Raw genomic sequence first — 22522 nt, 5'->3', positions numbered from 1 at the left:
CAGAGAAAGTTTGAAATACTTTGTTCCAATATTTATCAAGACTCTGACATGTTCAGAACATATACATTAATGAAGCACCTCCATTGTTGCATTTATCAGAACGAGGAAATACGTCTGCATAAAAATTAGATAGTTTGACTTTGGGCATGTGAGCCTTATGGACTACTTTAAATTGTGGGAGAGTGGTGGGCACATAAAGAGGAGGTATTAACCAATTTAAAAATTAGAGAAATTAAAAGCTGTAGGTGCTTTATCAGACTTTTCTTTTAAATTTTATCTGAGGGAGCCTCTCTTATTCACAACAAAAAGAAATGGGATTTTAAAGTTAAAAAAATACTTCATGGCTGCAACATGGTACTTCAAATGCAATGACTAAATTTGAAAATAATTACATTAAAAATATTCAGCTAGTGTACTAATTTATGCAGAAAGTGAAAACTTACAGGCACCTTAAAATATTAAGGAAAGATATTTCACACGGTTTCATTCTTTGATAGCTGCCTTTAAAGTTAAAAGCTTCACTCTAAAATTTCAGCATACTATGACAGTAAAGAAGATTAAAAATAGCATCATTTCTGATGCACGTTTAAGATAATGGTGCAGCGGTTAGCACAACGCCTTTACAGTACCAGCAATTGGGACTGGGGTTTGAATCTCATGCCATCTGTCAGGAGTTTGTAGGTTCTCCGTGTCCACATGGGTTTCCCCCGAGGGTCCGGATTCCTCCCACTATTCAAAACGTACTGGGGGTGTAAAGTGCGTGGCAGGCACGGACTTGTGAGTCGAAATATCCTGAAGGAATGAATGTGCAAGATTTTTAAAAACTTTTGATTCTTCAATATCGATTAATTGGACATGCCTGAAATGTGACCATGACTGATTGATGACTGGGAGTTAAATCAAGTACCAACTCTTGTGTATTATGTGGATTGATCACCCACTGAGTAAGGCATCATAATGAATACTAACCTGACTCCAGACTTGCACGTGCTTTACTCCTTCCTAATGCGTGCTCCATTACCAGTTGCTTTATTGTGCACAGATGGCTGCTCTAGCATCACAAAATTTTCTTTGTTAATTACAGGATACATTTATTATTGAAGCATATTTTTGTCAATCTGATTCGCAGTTGTCTGAATTTGCCTTGAGAAATATGTAAATGTACACTGTTCTCCAAATCTGGAGCGCACCACATAATCATGATGGAGAATGATGTTATTGGAAATGTCTGTTTTTTATTTATGCAGATATTAGGAACGAAGGTTACAAATGGCACAAAATTTCCAGGCCCTTAGTCTATATTTATATTCAGTACTGTACAAAATAACTTGCTGTGGGCAGTCTGGTTCCTACATTTGCCTTGATAATAGCTAGTGGAATCTGAAGCATCTGGCATGAAAAAAGTAACATAGAACAGTACAGTTCAGGCCCTACGGCCCACAATGTTGTGCCGATCTTTTGACTATGCCTTTCACATAACCCTCCACTTTAAATTCCTCCATATGCTTATCTCATCGTCCCTTGAAATTCACCAAAGTACCTGCCTCCACCAGACCGAGGTAATGCATTCCATGCACCAAACACTCTCTAGGTAAAAAAAACATTCCTCTAATATCTCCCTTGAACTTTTCACCCACTATCTTAAAGCCAGGCTTGCTTGAATTGAGCAGTGATGTCCTGGGAAGGAGGTGCTGGCTGACCCCTCATCTATTCCTCTTAATATCTTGTATACCTCTATCATGTCTCCTCTCAACCTCCTCCTCCCCAAAGAGTAAAGCCTGAGCTTCCTTAATCTCTTCTCAAAAAATGCATACTCTCTAAACCAGGTGTCATCCTGGTAAATCTCCTCTGCACCCTTTCCAAGTCTTTACTATAATGAGGTAACCAGAACTGGACACAGTACTCCAAGTATGATCGAACCAGAGTTATGTAGAACTGCCTCATTACCTCGCTGCTCTTAAATGCAATCTCTCAATTTATGAAAGCTAAATCCCCATAAGCTTTCTACCTGTGAAGCAACTTTCAGGGATATGTAAGCAATCTCTGGACCCCCCCTCTGCTCTTTCACATGACCAAGAGCACTCTGCCTTGGAGTTTGTTCTTCCAAAGTGGACCATCTCACACTTCTCCAGATTGAACTCTTAACTGCCACTTCTCAACCCAGTTCTGCATCCTATCAATGTCCCTCTGCAATCTAAAATCCTCTGCACTATCTACAACATCATCTACCTGTGTTGTCTACAAACTCTTCTACCCCCTCATCCAAGTCGTTAATAAAAATCACGAAAAGCAGAGGTCCCACTAGGCACAACCCTCCAATCCTTACGTACTCCCTCCACAACACTCTTGCTTTCTATAGGCAAGCCAAATTCTGAATCCACATGGACAAACTTCCCTGAACCCCATATCTTTGACTTTCTGAATAAGCCTACCATGTACATAGAACTCTACTGTGCAGTACAGACCCTTTGCCCTTCGAAGCTTTGCGACCTATACATTCCTACCCTAAAAAAAATCACGAAACCCTTCCTACCTCGTAACCCTCTAGTGTTCTTTCATTCCCGTGTGCTTTTAAATGCCTCTAATGTTCGTCTCCACCACCACCCCTGGCAAGGCTTTCCAGGGACCCACAATTCTCCATGTAAAAAACTTACCCCTGATGTCTCCCCTAAACTTCCCTCCCTTCGCTTTGTACATTTCTGGCATTTGCTACTCCTACCCTGGATAAAAGCACTGGTTGTCTGCCTTATCTATACCTCTCAGAATCTTGAAGACCTTAATTAAGTCACCTCTTATCCTCCTCCGTTCCAAAGAGAGAAGTACTAGCTCTGCTAACTTTGCCTTCCAATCCAGGCAATATCCTGGTAAATCTCTTCTACAACCTCACCATAGCTTCCACATTCTATAATGAGGTGGCCAGAACTGAACGCAATATTCTAAGTGTGGTCTCACCAGAGATTTGTAGAGTTGCAACAAGTGAGCTGTTTCATCCTGAAAGTTGCCTTTCATGTTATTGAAGCTACATTCATCTAAATGATGAACACTGCATCACATTACATGCTTTGAATTGGCTTTGGAGGACAGTGAGATGCATGTCAAATGCAAATCCCTAATCGTTAACCTGCTCAGCACAATACGGCTGGTCAATTAAGCTTCTGGTCCAGAGTGATGGTGGGCGACTCAGCAAAGAGAGCACCAAATGGAACACAGTGAGACTGTTTCTTGTTGCAACTAGTAATGGTCTCATAATTACAAGACAAAGCTATTACTTGCCACATCAGCAGATGATTAAATGTCACCTAGCCTTGCTGGATAAAAGGATGAGTCGCTTCATTATGTTCAGTCCTCCACATACATCCCCATTACTGACCTGATGATGTAAAGTGGGTCATTAAATGCAGCAGCTGACGAGAGTTATACTGAAGAAATACTGTAGCAATATCTTGTGGCTGAAATGATTGCTGACAAACACAGGGAAAGTGAGGAAAAATGTTTTTCACACACCAGGTAGTTGCAATCTAAACCACACTGCCAGTGGGTTGATGTCATGAACATACACAGGGCTCTAGAGTCATACAATTAGATTATTTTTCTTTGCAACTGTTAATTAGCACCATTATTTCTGAACCATGCAGAAGAAAAATAAATTTCAGTGTCAACTTCACATTTTATAATTTCTAAAGTCAATGCTCTGTACAAACAGAACAATGGGTGTCCTATCTGTTTTGTTCCCTGGAACATTCTCCGCAACTCACTCGTGAAATAAAATGGAAAACATGTTCTCTCACTGAAGTAAATTCAATATAATCAAGAGCAGCTGTTCGGATGCTCGGAGGCCATCAACATTTACTCTTACGCGTTTGCATTTTCTAGCAAGTAAAAGATAGCATTGTGTTAATGCACAAAATAATTGGAGAAGGATAAGACTGCAATTTGGTAAACCACTCTGAGGCATTTGTACTTTCAAAGCATATAATTTTCCCATTCTCTCCTTTTTTGTTTCATCAGTTGACTTGAATGCAAATTGCTTAAGACATCAATCCAACTGTTATTTCACATGGCTTGGTGAATACAATACATATTCTCTGCTGAACACAAACAAAAGGAGATGGTCTCATTAAACACGCATTATTTTTTCATGAATCCTTTTGAGAGATGAGTATAGAAATGCTCTTCAACTAACAAGTGCTTCCATGTTTGCAGATTGTCAAAATCTCCTTTCAACAGTATTTATAACTGGTTTTGAAGATGATATTGTAAATTCATTATAAAATTCAAAATTTGCTTAATATGAAAGTCCTCATATCAATCGTATTATATATATTAAAAACTAAAAATCTAAATAAATACATCGAAAGAAGCATTTGTATTTATTTTTTAACTATCAGGTGAATACATCTATAATTATATTTTTAACTATACATATTGTAGCTATTAAGCCAATTTTTCTTCATTGTCTATTGAGTAATTTTCTTTATAATTTGTCCATTTTTAATGCCATAACTCAGTGTTGTAGAAAATCTTTTCCCTCTACATTTAACATCTCTAAAGCACTTTGCAACAAAATAAGTTAAAGACATCTGTTGCAAAAGATGCCCTCTTTCACCACAATATATTATATGTCACCATTTCCCTTGAACAAAGATAATAAATGTAAATCTGTTTTTTTTTAAACCTGGCAGAGTAGCCATGGATTAACGTACAGCTTCCAATCTACGGAATATTAAAATGCCAAACAATTATCCAAGAAGTTGGCTGAAGCAAATTTCTAGCATACCTCAATTCCCATTGTCATGAAACTTCCTACCGTGCCCAAAATTCACTGTTAATTTAAAGATGAAAGTATTTCCTTTTAATGTAAAGATTTCAAAATAAACAAAGAAAATATGCATGCATTAAAAAAAAATCTTTCTATCCAGTGGACAAGTGGCACTGTGAGCAGTTTTTAAGGCTGGTGATCAGCTGCTCATTTAGAGATGAAAAATAAGAAAGGAAACAAATGAAATCAAAGTGTGAAAGATCAGAAGAAATGAAAAGCTAAGTGGAACACACAAAGAAGGTGGAGTGTGAAAAAATGTGGAAGGAATTAGGAGGAAATAAAAATACAAAAGGGCACAAAGGAAAATAAAGAGAAATAGCAGAGCCAAAATGAAAGAATCCTGTACTAAACATATTGCAAAAATGTGTTCTTTATAGAGAGGTTCTGGCCACAGAAAATCTGTTCTAGCCTGGAAATATTTGAGGATTATTTCAAAGCAATTTTGTGCAAGACACCTCTATGCATGTATACGATTGCACAGACTCTTTTTTTCAATTTACCACATTATTTCAATTGTATATCTTTTAACACTTAAAAATATTGTATTTAGTTTCGATAGAGCACCATCCGTTCGGCGCAGGCCTGTCCGACCAGGTTTGCATATTGTTGTATGACAGCTTCGTTGTCAACTCTCTTCTGCCTTCTGCGATAGACGTTATAAGGCATGACTGTATTCTTGTGTAGTATCAGAACTTTACTTAGGTTTTGGAGACTGTTTTCATCTTCTGAAAATAAATGTAATAGGTTGCTTAATGAAGAATGAATGTTGTACGCATTGACTATTTTTGCAACATGCAATGTTCTCTTTCAATCTTATTAAGTTTTATAGAACCAGCACATAGTGTATAGAGAACACAAGGTTACCAAATATGAATAAGTATATTTCCAAAAATAAAACAATAGTGAGATGTCTCTTCCCCATACAATGTTGTCAGAATAACACGAAGAAAAGAACATATCGCTGTTGTTTAACATCCAAACAAATGCATTATTGAACATTATTTTTAAATTATGTGTAAATGCAGAACATGTCATTTAAAATTTACTATTGGAGTTTTTTGGGGGGGTGAATTACAAGCAAGGAAAGAAATGCAGGAGTGAAAATAAATATTTTACAATAAACTACTTAATAAACTTATTTAAGAAGGATTCTAACTCTTTTTCTTTTCACTTTCCATAAGAAGGGGTCTAGGCAAAAATAAAACATGTTCGTCATAAAATGTTTAGTACAAATAGTTTATTTAGACAATGCTACTTTTTTCATTTGGGGGAGGCATGGTTGGTGTAGCAGTTAGTGCAACGCCTTTACAGCACCCTGGGTCCAGGGTTCAAATCCCTGAAGTTTGTACGTTTTCCCAATATTTGCATGGGTTTCCTCCCACTCTTCAAAACGTACATGGGATGTAGATTAATTGGCTGTAAATTGGGTGGGCTGAAATGGCCTATCACCATGCTGTATGTCCAAAAAAAATTAATCTTTGTTGAGCTCCTTGGGATATTAGCACAAAATGTAATGAACAAGCAAATATTATGTAATGATTTAGCATTTTTTAAAACATATAACGGACTACATGACCGTTACTACTTCTTTATGGTAAGCCTGTGGAAAAATTATAACTGCTTAAAATATTCCACATTTAATTCCCTTTCTATGAATAACTCCTCAAAAACAATTTTGCTCAAATAAAAGGATTTTTACTTTGCAGTTTGATAAGCGTATGGTGGTAAAACTAAAATGAATTTACATTTTGCAACATTTTCCTATTTTAAGGAAGCTAGAAAGAGTTCTTAGACAAATAATTTCTACAAAAATATAGTCAGCTATTTTATAAATTAATACTGCAGCAAGTGGTAAGTGAAATAAACAATGACGACAATGACCAGTAGTAGTATTTCTTGAGGAAAGAATGTCAGAAGAGTTATGATAGAGACTTCTATAATTACCTAAACAAATGCCTGTTTATTTAGCATCACAACTTGTACTAAAGATTAATCTACAAATACAAATCTTGATTCCAAGATAACCTTGGTCCCCAAATTGAATACTGTATTGTCAGCAAAAGCTAATAAAGATAGTGTGCAGCATATATATTGTAAAGTACTGCTCCTTGAGTAAAGGCTGGTTACAGCAAAATTATACAATGAAACTATGAAGGTATTTGAAAGCCTATGCTATTTTAAGTTTGTTAAATTATAAGCACAATATGATAGAAGAAGCAATTCTCAGGGTAATAGAATGAAGGAAAGCAATTCCTTAGATATAGGGCTGACAGATTTTTGTAAAAACAAGCAAGGGTAGCAAAAGAAACAAAGGGGGAAGGGAAGATCAGTTGCTCCCAGTGCAAATATATTTCTTCCTAACATTGCGCAAGCCATTGAAATATTTATTTTCCAATAATGTGTCATTTGGAAGACAACTAAACTCAATGGATCAAATGGACTTCAATAAGCCAGCTTGCAATTACTGAAGAAACCTGATCTGTGTAATGACTCAGTCTTTTGTTAGGTAAGCTGTTCCATTTTACATCAAATTCTTTTTATGTACGTACTGAGCTCAAAAATTGCTTGTTTCTTTCTTCTTTGGCTTGGTTTCGCGGACGAAGATTTATGGAGGGGGTAAAAAAGTCCACGTCAGCTGCAGGCTCGTTTGTGGCTGACCAGTCCGATGCGGGACAGGCAGACACGATTGCAGCGGTTGCAAGGGAAAATTGGTTGGTTGGGGTTGGGTGTTGGGTTTTTCCTCCTTTGCCTTTTGTCAGTGAGGTGGGCTCTGCGGTCTTCTTCAAAGGAGGCTGCTGCCCGCCAAACTGTGAGGCGCCAAGATGCACGGTTTGAGGCGTTATCAGCCCACTGGCGGTGGTCAATGTGGCAGGCACCAAGAGATTTCTTTAGGCAGTCCTTGTACCTTTTCTTTGGTGCACCTCTGTCACGGTGGCCAGTGGAGAGCTCGCCGTGGACTAGAATTTCTGGTCATGGAAACTCAAGATTTAGAAACTGGCTTAGAATTTATCTTCATCAGGTCCCATCAAATAATCCATGCCACAAATCTCAGGATGAGAACTTCAATTTGTTTAACTTGTTCTCTTCAGATTTCAGTGTCAGCTTGAAGGAAAACTGAAATTTGTGCTTTCGGGTTTCCTGCAGAAATTTCACAGTAAATGCCAGAAAAGGCAACTGCTCATGTGTGAATGCAGGAAGCAGAGATATGGATCACACTTGGTTCCAAGTGGGTTCCTCTGAAGAAGAAATCAAAGGGCAAGTGAAATAAATTGATTCTGGATTCCAGAATAGGATCAGACACTGAAGCTAATGAAACCATATCTACGCTAATATATGGATTCCTCTAATCATTTTCTCTCCTGAACCATTCCCACATCTTTCACGCTGAAGAGTAGTTTGTTCACCATCCCAATGGTTGCCAGTTAAACTGCTGGGTTCCTCCAATTTTCTTTTAATCGTTTGAATAAAGTATCACACCAACTTTCATGCTTATCAGCCAGTTGGTGCTGTGTATGGGCTGCCAGGAATAGTGTGGGAGCAGATACAATAGAAGTTAAAGAGATTTCAAGGAAGGCACATGAATGTGCTTGGAATAGAGGGATATGTATCATGTGCAAGTCGCAGAGTTTTTCTTTTAACCTGGGCATCATTTTCAGCACAGAAATTTTGGCTAAAGGGCCCAATCTTGTGCTACACTATTCAATATTCAAAGAGATTCGTACAAGGTCATGAATCAAGATTTAGATTCAAATTTAAGTCTATATACATAACATCATATTCTGCCGGTGAGGCAGAATTACGACTTATTGGCAGTGCAAAAAAAATCTGACTCAACACCCCAGGACATCACAGACAAAACCCCCCCCATTACTGTATTGAGGACATCTTCAGGGAACACTGCTGTCAGAAAGCAGCAGCGATCATCAAAAACCCTCACCACCCAACGCACACTCTCTGTCCATCAGGAGAGAGGTCTCGGTGCCACATGACTCACACCAGCAGGTTCAGGAACAGCTGCTCCCCCTCCACCATCAGACGCCTCAACCACAAACTCACTCAGGGACCCATTTCAGGACTCTTACTTGGGCATTTTACTCATTTTCTTTTTGTTCTCTCTGTATTGCAATCAGTTTACATTTGTTATCTGTTTACAGTTGTTTGTTTACATGTTTTACACTGTGTACAGTTTATTTTTGCACTACCAATTAGTGGTAATTTTGCCACGCCCACAGGGAAAGGAATCTCAGTGTTGTATGTGATGTCATGCATGTACTCTGACAATAAATCTGAAGGAACAGCTGCTACCCTCCACCATCAAGAGTCCTCAATCACAAACTCAATCAGGGACTCATTTAAAGTTCCTTTTTTCTCTCTCTATATTGTCCAGTCAGTTTGTTCACATTTCTTGTTTATATGCTGTGCAAACTGTGCCACCATCCCCCAAATTTATAGATAAAGCCTTACTAAAATACTTAATAATATACCAATAAAGGTAAAAACTCTCTCTCACTAGGTAGAGTTAGGGAGTCACTTTGAGAGAGTCTTTCCAGTGGGTTCGGCATCAGCTGGCTTCTCATCCTGGGTGCCGCCATTTTATTCAAAGACAACTTTATTCAAACAGCTGTTGTGGGCAGGGCTCGACCAAAGCATTCCGCTAGCTGAACATCTGCTCCCATCTTCCAAAGGTTATGTGTTGCTTTGGAGAACATTTACTTTTACAATTCTAAAGTTCTATCAATTCTATTTATTTATCTGTTCACTTATCTATTTACTTATTCATTCATTTAGTTCCTTGGGGTGTTTTTGGCCAGTTGTTTGAATTCTGGATACCAGGGATTTTACTGTATTTTTTTTTACTTTGTTTTGTAATTCCTTTTCTATAAATGATATCTTGTCTTTAATCTATTATTTTTAAGAATATAATTGCCAACTATCCTTTAATTCTGTCATGAAAAGTTAATACACAATTAAAATACATATAACAAGCCAAAAATTATTAATGCAATGCCAATTAATTTCTGCAGCTCAGAAGCAGAATAAATTATTGAGTACCAGTCTCAAACACAATTACCGGTAATCAGATTTTTAAAATTCAAAAATTTTAAATGTCTATATTTTGATTTATTCTCCCTTTTCACTTCCTTTCATTGCGCTTGAATTTAATCCATCTTCTTCATCATGTTTATATTTTTGTTAATCTATAAATCACACTGATACATAGAAACATTGCTGGTCCAGTCATTCACACATTGTATCTTGCACTTCCAGAAAGATTTTTTTTAGCTCAACTGCTCAGAACACACTTTAACCCAATGAATAGGGTTATTTTTCACTCCGATAAAATGTCAGTCATTTTGTTGAGATAAAAATAGATTATTTTCAGATTCTTTGCTTCATCGAATACTTCTGATAGTCTATGACAGTAAATGTTTACAGAGCAATCTACGAGGCTCTGAGAACTTTAAGAAATATCCGAAGGACAATGCAGCTTCACACACCAGTCTTCTGAATACCAAATGGCAAAAAACATTTGCAAATTTTGTCAATGCTTAAAACCTTGGATACCCAAGAGAGAAAACATGTTGCCCAATATCTAGGACTTGTACATAGTTTTAAAAGTGAGATTGTACATTCCAAAGTCTCCTGTGTAATAATAAACCATCTGGTTAGCAGCTGGCATGGTAACAGGACAGTTCTGTTTAAATAGAAAACACACATTTAATTTAACTTCAAATCAAAATTATTAACTATACATTTTTGCAATTTGGTCAGAAAACAGTTCAAATATTGAATCCTTTGATACACTGTAAGTTAAGTGCAAACTATTGTAATTTAAACCAGCCATTCTTAACTGAGCATTGAAGAGGGCCTCGGACTGAAATCATTTTTAATGTAGTTTGGAGAAGTACAGAAGAAGCCAACCAAACTTGACTGCTTCTCAGGGAAGGGGGCCCATCAACTTTGAGCAGAATTCTAAGCGGGCCATAGCCAAAAACGGTTGATAATGGCAGATATGAACTGAAAGAAAGAAATAAGCTTGCCTAAATCTAGCACACAAATCTGTCTAATTTGCCACTAAAATAAACTCAGAATCTGCCACATCTTCATGAATGAATGAATAAAAACATCTCATGAAAAACATGTCCGTATTTATTGTTTTTAATCACCTTGGGAAGTGTTTACTTCGTTTTTGCATGATCCAGTAGTACCATTCAAAGAGCAGGAAATATTTGCATTAGTACAATTAACATTATTTATTGAAGCATCAACATCAAAATATCAACCACAACTCTTCCTCTGCTATATAAATGTCTATATCAGGGCTGCCTCTTGCACCTGCAATGAGCTTGTCAGCGTCATCCACTTCCCGTCAAACTTACACCCCTATCTCAAACTCATTTGGTCCATCTTTGATAACCTTCTCCCCTTCCTGGATCTCTCTGTCTCCATCAAGGGAGACAAGCTTTCAATGACTTATACTACAAATCCTCCAGCTCCCACAACCAATTAGACTATACTTCTTCACAACCTGCCCCCTGCAAGGATTCCATCCCCTTCTATCAATTTCTCTGTCTCCACTGCATCTGTTCCCAAGATGAGGACTTCCAGTCCAGAACTTCTGAAATGTCTGCCTTCTTCCACAAACGTGGCTTCCCCTCCACCACTATCAGCTCAGCCCTCACCTGCATCTCCTCTGTTTCCTGCACATCTGCCCTGATCCCTCTGCCCTCAGACTCAACAAAGATAAAATCCCCTTCATTCTCACCTACCATCCTGCCAGCCTCTGCAGCCAACACTTCCTACAGGATCCTACCACCAGACACATTCTTGCCCTCTTCTCCACTCTTGGCCTTCCACAGGGACCTCCCTCCACGATTCCCTCATGCACCCGTCCCTCCCCACCCATCAAACCCCCGGCACCTTCCCCTGTGCCCACAGGAGGTGCAACACTTGCACCCACACCTCCTCCCTCACCATGGACTGGGGTTCCAAACAGGTCTTTCACATGAAGTCACACTTGTATATCCAGAGGACTTATCTACTGCATCCAGTGCACCGTTTGTTGCATTCTCTACATTGGAGAGATTGGTGGCAGGCTGGGAGATTGCTTCACTCAGCACCGTTTGCAACCACAGTGGCCTCCAACCATTTCAATTCCGGGTCATGCTCACATGTCTGTCCATGGCCTTGTGTACTGTCCCACCCTGGCCACTCGCAGATTGGAAGAACAACACCTTATTTCCCAGTTGGACACCTTCCAGCCACATGGCATGAACAGTGACTTTGCTGCTTTCCATTAAATTTGCTCGCCTTTTCTTCTCCCTCCCTTTTTTCCTGTCCTTTCACCCATACAGCCCCACCGTGCCTACTCCCCCTCATTGCTGCTGCTCCCTCCCTCCTTTCTCCACATCATCTACCTATCAACTTCTGCCTTGCCACCCACCCCCCCACCACACTCTTTTGTTTGGACACTTGACAGCAATTTCTCAAACTTTGATGAAGGGCTCAAGCCCAAAACATCAGTTGGGTATCTTTGTTTTTGCCGCATGCAGGGTCAACTATGTGCCAAATGACCATTCCTCCAAATTCAAAAAGGATAATTCACTGTAGCTATCAGATTACAGAGAATTCTCCTATTAACAGAGAATAGAAGGAAACAATTCTATCTTGGAACAGAACTAAAACATCACCTTTTACTGTTTGAATAAAATCCACAGACCTGTGAATTCTGACTGCATTTCAAGTTTTTGGAAATTTCAAGTTAATCTTGCCAGTGCTCATCCATAGAGAGCAGGCTATCCAAGCAAGCATCAAGATAGCTATTAAAACCATTTCTCAGTTTTGTCAAAGTCTTGCTGCAAGGTCTTGTCTCATTTGTGGAGAAGTGCAACTGGAACGGAGAACTGTCAGCAAACACCCCACTTCCTGATAAAGCAGCTGTAAATGCTACAGCTGTTTGAACAGCTCTGGAACAAGTTGTCCAGGTGTGAAATTAGTTTGCGTGTAGGTATTCTGGACTACATCTGGAATGTTGTTCTCTTTGGAAAATCACAAGGGAGTTTAATCTATTTGGCAAATCTCTGGTTTCTGTAAAGATCTCAGGAGGAATCTTAGACGGCAGCACTGTGGGTGTAGCTGTTAGTACAATGCCTTTAAAGCGCTAGCGATCGGGACCAAGGTTTGAATCCTGTGCTGTCTGTAAGGAGTTTGTACGTTCTCCCTGTGTCTACGGGTTTTTCACTAGGAGCTCCGGTTTTCTCCCACCATTTGAAATGTATTGGGGGTGTAGGTTAATTGGGTGTAAAGTGGGCAGCACGGACACGTAGGCTAAAATGACCTATTACCATGCTGTATGTCTAAATTTAAAAAAATGAACGAATCATCTATTTAGCACTCCTGGACAATCACAACTGAATTAATGCTTCGGCAGTATTTAAAGCACTCTGATATTCTTGCTGTGATCACTGAAGATGGGATGATCATGGTACCTCATCTTCGAATTGGCTGTTTATTTACCCATTGTTCATAACTGGATATGGTAGCACTATGGAACTGGAATATGATCCATTAACCAAAATTGCCTTGCTCTGCCCTGTTACATCCTGTTTTAAAATTTAAATAATCTTGTGAGACAGTTTCACCAGGTTGGCATCTCATTTTCAGGTAAGACTATTTATTGTTCATTCCTGAAATGCCCTTCGCAACTTACTGAATCAAGGTTGTGAACTTGCATGGTGATAATGAAAGAGCAAGAAATCCTCGGAGCCAAAAGATTACAAATTGTGTTGTAACATTCCTCCTGTTCCTGAGGTTTCAGTTTCTCCATGGTTTCTGCCAGAATCTAAACTGGAGTAGCCATATACACCCACACATAGGCTCCAAAGGAATGTTCCAGGCCAGGAATCCTATGGTGAGTCACTCACATCCGAACTCCCCAAACATAGCTTGTCCGTCATCTCCAAAGTCTCGTGAAGAGACCTGGATGAGTGTAGTTTCAATGACCTTCAAGAGGAAGCTCAAAAGGGATGATATAACAAAAAGGAGAGAATTGGCAGACGAAAAAATAAAATATGAAACATTACAAATGTACAAGGTGGAGAAGAACATAATGAAAACAAAGCAAAAATATTACGAACTGGGAGAAAAAGTACAAAGTATCAGCCTGGCAACTTAAAACAGAACAAGCTAAAAGAATGGTATTGGCATCAAGGAAAAAGGACAAACAAATTACATATAACCCAACAGAGATTAATGAAAATTTTAAGGAAATTTATGAACAATTTTACCAAACTGAGAACGAGGGAAAAGATGACAAAATAGAGGAATTTTTAGCTAAATTTGAACTGCTTAAATTGCAAGACGAGGAACAAAACAAACTAATAAAACCATTTGAAATAGAGGAAGTACAAGATATATTAAAAAAGCTGCCGAACAATAAAACACCAGGAGAGGATAGATTTCCAATAGAATTTTATAAAACATTTAAAGAGTTATTAATTCCTCCTCTCCTGGAAGTAATGAACCAAGTAGAAGAAACACAAAACTTGCCAGATTCATGTAAGACAGCAATAATTACAGTAATACCAAAGAAGGGGAAGGATCCATTAACCCCAGAATCATATAGACCAATATCTCTACTTAACTCAGATTGTAAGATAATAGCGAAATTAGCAAACAGATTGTCCGATTGTATACCAAAAATAGTAAAACAAGATCAAACTGGATTTATTAAGAAAAGACGAACAGCGGACAATGTCTGTAAACTTATTAATCTAATTCATGCAATTCAAGGAAATAAGAAGCCAACAGTGACTGTTGCTTTAAAGGCAGAAAAAGCCTTTGAGAGAGGAGAGTGGAACTATTTATTTAAAGTATTACAGAAGTTCAGTCTACCAGAAAAAATATATAAATTGGATTAAAGCATTGTATAATGGACCGTTGGCGAAAGTAGCAGTAAATGAATATGTATCGAATCAATATAAATTAAGTAGGTCAACTAGACTATCCCCCTCATTGTTTGCCTTAGGAATAGAACCTTTGGCAGAACTGATAAGAATATAAAATAAAACAAAAGGGATAAAAATAAAGGAAAAGGAGTATAAAATTAGCTTATTTGCAGACGACATTATAGTATACTTAACAGAACCAGAGATATCAATAAAAGAATTACATAAAAAATTGAAGGAATATGGAGAAAGATCGGGGTACAAGATCAATGCAAATAAAAGTGAAGTGATGCCAATGAGTAACGCGGATTATACAGAATTTAAAAAATCACCATTTAAATGGCAAGCACAAGTAATCCAATACCGAGGGATCAGTTTAGATAATAATTTAAGCCACTTGTACCAACTAAATTATCAGCCACTAATAAAGAAATTGCAGGAAGACTTAGAACATTGGAAAGAACTGCCGTTAACGTTGATAGGGAGGGTGAACTGCATTAAAATGAATGGGCTCCCAAGGATACAATACTTATTTCAAACGTTATCAATTCTTTAACAGAAAAATTCTTTAAGGAACTAAAGAGAATAATAAGGAAATTCTTGTGGAAAGGGAGGAATCCAAGGGTAGCGTTAGATAAATTAGCAAAGAGGTATAATCAAGGTGGTTTGCAGTTACCAAATTTTAGAAATTATTATAGAGCCGCCCAATTAAGGTATTTATCAGATTTTAACCAGACAAGGGAAAAACCAGACTGGACTAAGATAGAACTAGATAAAATAGGCAAGATGGTTCCGGAACATATACTTTATAAATGGGATGATAAACTGGTATAATATAAAATCTCACCAGTATTGCATCATTTACTTAATACATGGAAGAAGATCCACTTAGAAAGAAAAAAAATGAATTACCAAATACCAAAATTATTATTGATGCAAAATACACTAATTCCTTTTACAAAAGATAACCTTTCCTTTAGAGAATGGGAGAGAAAAGGAATCAAAAGAATAGAAGATTGTTTTTTGGGAAATAATTTATTAACATTTGAACAGTTGAAGTACAAATACGGAATAACTCATGGTACAATGTTTGCATATCATCAATTGAAAGCTTACTTAAAGGATAAATTGGGAAACAACTTGAGATTACCTGAAGGAAGCAACTTTGAATATGTGATTACAGACACAATGATAATTAAAAGATTTATAATGAACTGTACATCAAGCTGAAAGAGAAGGAAAATGATGAAATAAACTATAAATCTAAGCTGAAGTGGGAAAAGGATTTAAACAAAGATAAAAAATGAAGTATGGGAAAAGTTATGTTCTGGAACTATGAAGAATACAATAAACACAAGGTTACGTATGATACAGAATAATTGGTTACACAGGGTATATATTACTCCACAAAAATTTAAAAAATGGGACTCAACATTATCAGATAGATGTTTTTGCTGTGGGAAGGAAATGGGAACAACATTACATGCAATTTGGATATGTGCGAAGGTAAATACGTTTTGGGAAGAACTAAATCAGATACTAAATAAAACTATAAAAAATAGCAAACCAAAAGAACCAGAGATATTTCTTTCAAATAACATAAGAAGTAAAGAATTAGGTCTTAAATTGGACAAAGCACAAAAAATATTCATTATGATAGCCTCAGCAGTAGCAAAATAATGTATAATGTCAATTTGGAAAATGGAAGAGAGCATGAGTATACAGCAATGGGACATGGAAACGAATAAATGTATTCCACTGGAAAAAATAACATATAATTTAAAAAATAAAGTCACATTGTTTGAACAAATTTGGGAACCATACACGGAACATATCAGAGAGAGCTTGCCTCCATCCCCTAAAATGAAAATGATAAGAAGACAAAACGACTAGATTCAGTGTGTAATAAATAGACGACGCATTTTTCTTATTTATTTTCCTTTGTGTGAAGATATTGTTTTATTGTATTGTATATGTTGAATGCTAATGGGTTTTGGGGGGGGGGTGGGTAGAGGGAAGGGAGGGAAAGGGGAAAAAAAGGGAGAAAAGGTCACTGTGTAAATTTAATGAGAAACGTTTGTACATGTATTGGTTGACATGATTCACAGTGTGAAAAAAATTTAAAAAATTTAAAAAAGCTCGACATCAGACATCACATAGAAGACACTTGATACACCCATAACTATTCACTCATTCCACCACTGACACACAGTACCATCCACAGGATGCCCTGCGGTAACTTGACAACATTCATGAGATAGCACATTACAACTCTACATATCTCCACAAGATAGAACAGCAGCAAAAGCATGGGTACACCACCAGCTGGAAACTGCATACCACTGTGTCTTGGAATATATTGCTGTTGCTGGGTCAAAATCCTCGAACTTTCTCTCCCCCACCCCCACCAAATTTGTGTCTATAGCTGCAAATCAAGAACTACGGCAATTCAAGATGGCAGCTCACCACCATCTCCTCAATTCTTGATGGGCAATTAAATGCTGGCTCAGTCTAAGAAGCCCACATTGCCTGAATGAATAAAAAGTCTCAGAGTGGTGGTTTGGTGAGGATGATGTCGTCAATTTATTTCTAATCACTGGTTTCAGATATAATATTGCTTGATATATTCTTGACTCAACTACCTCATTCATTCATGAGCATCTTCCCCACCACCCTGCCCCACCCTTTTCACTCACCATTGGCATATTACGAATCCCAGTCCTGATACCTGGTTCCCAAGGGCCTCACTCCTGGCCACAAGCCACAAGGGTTTTTCCTCCCTTGAGGTTTTGGACTGCTGAAACATAGGCATCTTGGGCGCCAACCGTTAAAAACTGCTCCATTCAAGAAGCAATTTAATCCTGCACATGGTTGTTGACCAAGATGGCCGTGCAGTAGGACCCTAAGGAAAAGCACCAAAAGAGCTTACACTGGGCCTGCACCAGCAGAAACACTGCCGTTATCACCACAGCTACAGCAGCACAGCTACCTTGAACCAGACTGGTTCTTAACACATCAGTAATTTCATTGTTATCACCTGCTATTACTGTACATAAATTCTAGTATATTCATTGAAATGAAATAGAACTGAATTTACAGCCGATGTAGAGGGATTTGAACCGGGGTCTCTGGACTGTTGCCTCCGATATACTTGCCCAGAAAATTTAACTACTCTGCCCCCTCAATCATCATAAAAATATAAAACCCATCCTGCATCCATTAATTTTCTCTACCAGAATCCTTCCTCCCACTGCATTTTCCTGAACTAATTCACTTCAATAATAAACAAATCATCTATACTGATGGGCAATGTCTTGTGCAGCTGTTTAAGAGCATGGATGTATAATATAGGAGTCCAAGAAATGAACACATCTGACATAAGAATATAACAACAATTTTAAAATCTAATACAATTTTACAATAAACTGTATAAAGAAATGGGAGGCCAGAGCAAGAGATAACAGTTTTATATCATTCTCTGAACCACATTGTAAAATTGAGTAATAAACATTGATGTGTACTATCAGATTTAAAGTTTAAAACTAAAGAGCCAATTTCAGCCCCCTTCCTTCCAATTTAACAGAAGGTATCCAATAAACATAATCACCATCTTGAGAATACCGCAGGGAATCAATTTATTTAATCAATTGTAAAGGTGATATTTAATGGAAACACTTCAGGGAATGTTTCATCCTCTTAAAAAAATTCTTAAGACTTAAAATTGCTCCAACTGTTGTGGAGGATATACATGTAATATTTATGACTTACACAGTACAAGACATGTTCAATATGAATATAATATCTCATTTGTTTAGCAATTAGCCCCTCTAACATGATCCATTGTTCCCACATATTCCCTCTGTAAAAGTTCTCTTCAGTAAGAACATTATAGAGTTTATTTTTTGTTGAATATTTGACCTTAGGAAAAAAATGAAAGCCATCAGTATGCAAAGTACATTTGATGGTACTTTCCTGTCAACGTGTGAAAGAGAATTAAAAAATAAAAACAGGGTTAGGAAGATAACAATGACAGCACAGAAACAGGCCATTTCAGCTCTTCTAGTCCCACCTACCTGCACCTTGCCCATAACCCTCCATTCCCCTCCCATTCATAAACCTATCCAATGTTTTCCTTAACACCATACAATATCAAAATCCCACGTTTTACAGCATTGTGGCTTTATTCCTTGCATCAATTTTATCCTTAACCTAAGCTCGGTGGTCATCTCTTGTCTGATTTCTTCTGCTACTGCACCATTTCCATTCTTCCATCTTTCTTTCACATCCTTAAACAGAGAATCAACTTCCTTCTCCTTGATTGCCACTGCTCACGTTATTAAACCCACTGTTTCCCAGGAAGCTAAAATATCCCAAGCTAAAAATAAAAAAAACTGAAGTAATTCTCCTGTTCTTAAACGCATGTCCTGTGGTTACTGACACGACTGAAATTAACTAAAGCCTTCCTGATTTTGAATTCCTCTGATAAACCTCAGCATCAGTACTCACTCAAAAGCTTTCATCCTGTTTCCACTTCCATAAATTTCCACGAATCCTTTCTAAAATATGGTACTTAGAGTACTTGATCTAATCAACAACACAAAAAAGATCTGGTAAAACCTACTGCTTGCATAATTCATGATATTGATTCCTAATGCTAACCGTCCTTGCTCCATCATTGAGTTTATATCCCTTTTTCATCTGCCATTCATTTGCCCAATTTATCAGTTCATCTCGATCTTCAATTCTAATACTTTTAAAGAGATAATCTCAAGAAAATACAGGTCTTGAACAAAATACAGATCCTGAATACATGGAATGCAAAAGTGAAAATAAACTTAAATGAAGCTTTCACACAAAGAAATTTTAGAATCAGAATTTATTGTCATAAACAAGTCATGAAATGCAGTATTTTGTGGCAGCGTCATAGTGTAAACATACATATGACCACATTACTATAAATTAAACAAAAATAGTAATGCATGAAAAGTAAGGCAGTGTCTTTGGTTCATTGATAATTCAGGCATCTGATGGCAGTGGGGTAGAAGCTGTCTGTGCCATCGAGTCCTTGTCTTTAGGTTCCTATATCTTTTTCCCCAACAGTAGCAGAGTAAAGAGGGCGTGGCCAGGGTGATGGGGGTCTTTGAGGTGAGAAGCTGCTTTTTGAAGATACCGCCTCATGTCGGTCCTCGATGGAGTGAAGACTGGCGCCTGTGATGTCACAGGCCAAGTTAACAACCTTCTGGCGTTTATTCTTGTCCTGAGTGTTGGTGCCTCCATACGAGGCAGTGCTGCAACCAGCCAGATTGCTCTCCCCAGTGCACCTGTAGAAGTTTTTGAGAGTTTTTGGTGACATGCCGAATCTCCTCAGACACCTCACAAAGTATAACCATTGGCGAGCCTTCTTTGTGATTGCGGGAACATGGAGGCTCCAGGAGATTTGATACCAGGAATTTGAATTTCTTGACCCTCTCCTCTAGTGACTTCTTGATGAGAACTGGATCATGTTCCCCTGACTTCCTCCTCAAGGATACAATCATCTCCTTGGATTGACTAACATTGAGTGCAAGGTTGCTGTCATTACACAAATTATCAAGGGGATTTATCTCCCTCATGTATTCTTCCTCATTGCTGTTTGTGACTCTGTCGACAACTGTGGTACCATCGGCGAACTTGTGCATGCCTGGCCACACAGTCATGGGCGTATAATGAGTACAGCAATGAGCTAAGCACACATCCTTGGGTTGTGCCTATGTCGATAATCAGTGAGGAGACGACGTTGTTTCCAATTCTTACTGACTATGGTCTTCCAATGAGAAAGTCAAGGATTCAGTTGCTGAGGTGGGGTACAGAGGCCTAGAGTTTCTAGCTTCTTGACCAGCACTGAGGGAATAATGGTATTGAAGGCCAAGCTGTAGTTGATAAAGAGCAGCCTTATGCATGAATTGCTGTTTTTGAGATAATCCAGAGCTGAGTGGAGAGCTAGTGATATTGCATCTACTGTGAAGCGATTGTGACGATAGGCAAATTGCAGCGTCCAGATCTTTGCTTAGTTATGTGTTAATTCTGGCCATGACCAGCCTTTCAAAGCATTTCATCACAGTAGAAGTCAGTGCGACTGGGTGGTAGTCGTCAAAGCAGCTCAAACTAATCTTCTTGGGGACCACGATGATTGATGCCCTTTTGAAACTGGTCCATGATGAATGTTTGGAATGATGGATTACTTGACAAGGAGCTACTGTGGGCTTTACAGGACCACCTTGTGCTGTGTAATTTATATCTTTGTTCATTAAGAAAACTCTAACTTTGAGTTCCCTTCATCATCGTAAGGTTTCCAGGCCACAATGAAAATATCTTCTATGTAAAGCATTCATCTTGATCTTGTAGTCATTAACTTGATAATCTTTGATTTTAATCTACAACAGCTAGATCCGTTTCCAGCTTACTGATGCTGACCATCCTTCCCTCAATTAATTCCAGATCTGAATTTTTTTTACAATTTTCCAAAATCACATACCACATTTGAATTCAGCATTTCCTCAATGCTCTTCCTGAGAAACATTGCCTATTTAGACCTCAAATAGATCCAGCATTGAATCCTTTAAGGTTAATTTGAGAACATATTGAGACATTTCTCTTGTACACATTTCAGGAACTCCCCTTCAATCTTCGTCACTCATACAGCTGAGTTCTTTGCCTTTATTAGGCCAAGTGAAATTCCCGAATATCAATTTTAAGTTATTACCTTTCTGAAACTTACTTGTAAATATTCAACATTTCTTTATATGGTGTCTACCAAGCAAACCATAGTCTCGAATAGGACCCAAAACAAACAAGATCCAGAAAGAAATGCAAAGAAATCAATTTTATATCCAAATTTGGAAGCAAACCCAAACAAATGACCAGTCTGGGACCATGCTTGTTCTGAGATTCAAAAAGGTGAAGATATAATTACAAACAAATCTTATTGCGAGATACAAATAGAGAAAAACTCCCCAATCAATATCTGCTTTAGAATGTGTAAAGGCCACAGTGCATGACAGTATATCTAATGTACCATGTCAAGCAGTACACAATTCCATCTCATTCTTTTGAGATGATGAAGGCTGCAACCACAGGAGCGTTCAATCATTGCAGAACATTCAGTGCAACAAAAGTACTGAACAACACAATAAATCGAAAAGATAATTTGTGCCAGAAATCAAAACACTTTTTGGCCCAGAAAATATTGCATGTCCCCTCTCTGGCATCTATGTGCTTGTCAAAGAGCACAAGTCTCAGATTCCTCCTGGAATTTACGCCACAAAACTGCTCATGGATCCAGCGCCAAGGCAGATGAACCATTCCTGAAACGATTCATTTGAATCCCAATTTTATGATGGCAAAGGTAGGGATACAATAGTTTTTAAATTATTTAGATGCGCTTTAATTTAAATAACTTACAAAGATTTCCAGTAACTTTGCATATTTCTGAATGTCAATGATGTACAAAAATAAAAATAAAGGTGGACAGGTTTTTAATAGATGGCAAAGCTTTTGACATTTGTCAAATCTTTTCCGATAATTTCCCAAGTATGGTTTCTGGCCTATCATGTGATCAAATTAGATTGTGGAGGACTCGAATGTGTAATTCAATTGAATCATTTAATACATTCAAAATATTGAACAGTGCAATTTTAGCTATTGAAATTGTGTTTAATCACCTGTTGTTTTCTTTGGTTTTAAGGGAATAACAAGTTAGGGGTAACACATGGAACAG

At 37.9% G+C, this 22522-nt stretch overlaps 1 protein-coding gene across 8 annotated transcripts in view; it reads right to left on the bottom strand.

The window, feature by feature from the left end:
* Window positions 1–1215: 1215 nt before the first annotated feature.
* LOC138744162 (arginyl-tRNA--protein transferase 1) overlaps window positions 1216–22522 on the bottom strand; it is a 101640-nt gene continuing 80333 nt past the window's right edge. For 7 of the 8 annotated variants that reach the window (XM_069899827.1, XM_069899835.1, XM_069899834.1 and 4 more), the window contains one exon: window positions 1216–5544. In XM_069899827.1, the coding sequence (XP_069755928.1) occupies window positions 5366–5544 (179 nt within the window). In that variant the 3' untranslated portion in view covers window positions 1216–5365. The remainder of the gene's footprint in view (window positions 5545–22522) is intronic. The other variant, XM_069899833.1, reaches the window with a different exon arrangement.

This window comes from Narcine bancroftii, chromosome 10 (genome assembly GCF_036971445.1).
Source record: "Narcine bancroftii isolate sNarBan1 chromosome 10, sNarBan1.hap1, whole genome shotgun sequence".
NCBI classification, from domain to species: domain Eukaryota; kingdom Metazoa; phylum Chordata; class Chondrichthyes; order Torpediniformes; family Narcinidae; genus Narcine; species Narcine bancroftii.
The sequence above is the reverse complement of the archived record's forward strand: the minus strand, read 5'-3'. Positions and strand labels throughout refer to the sequence as shown.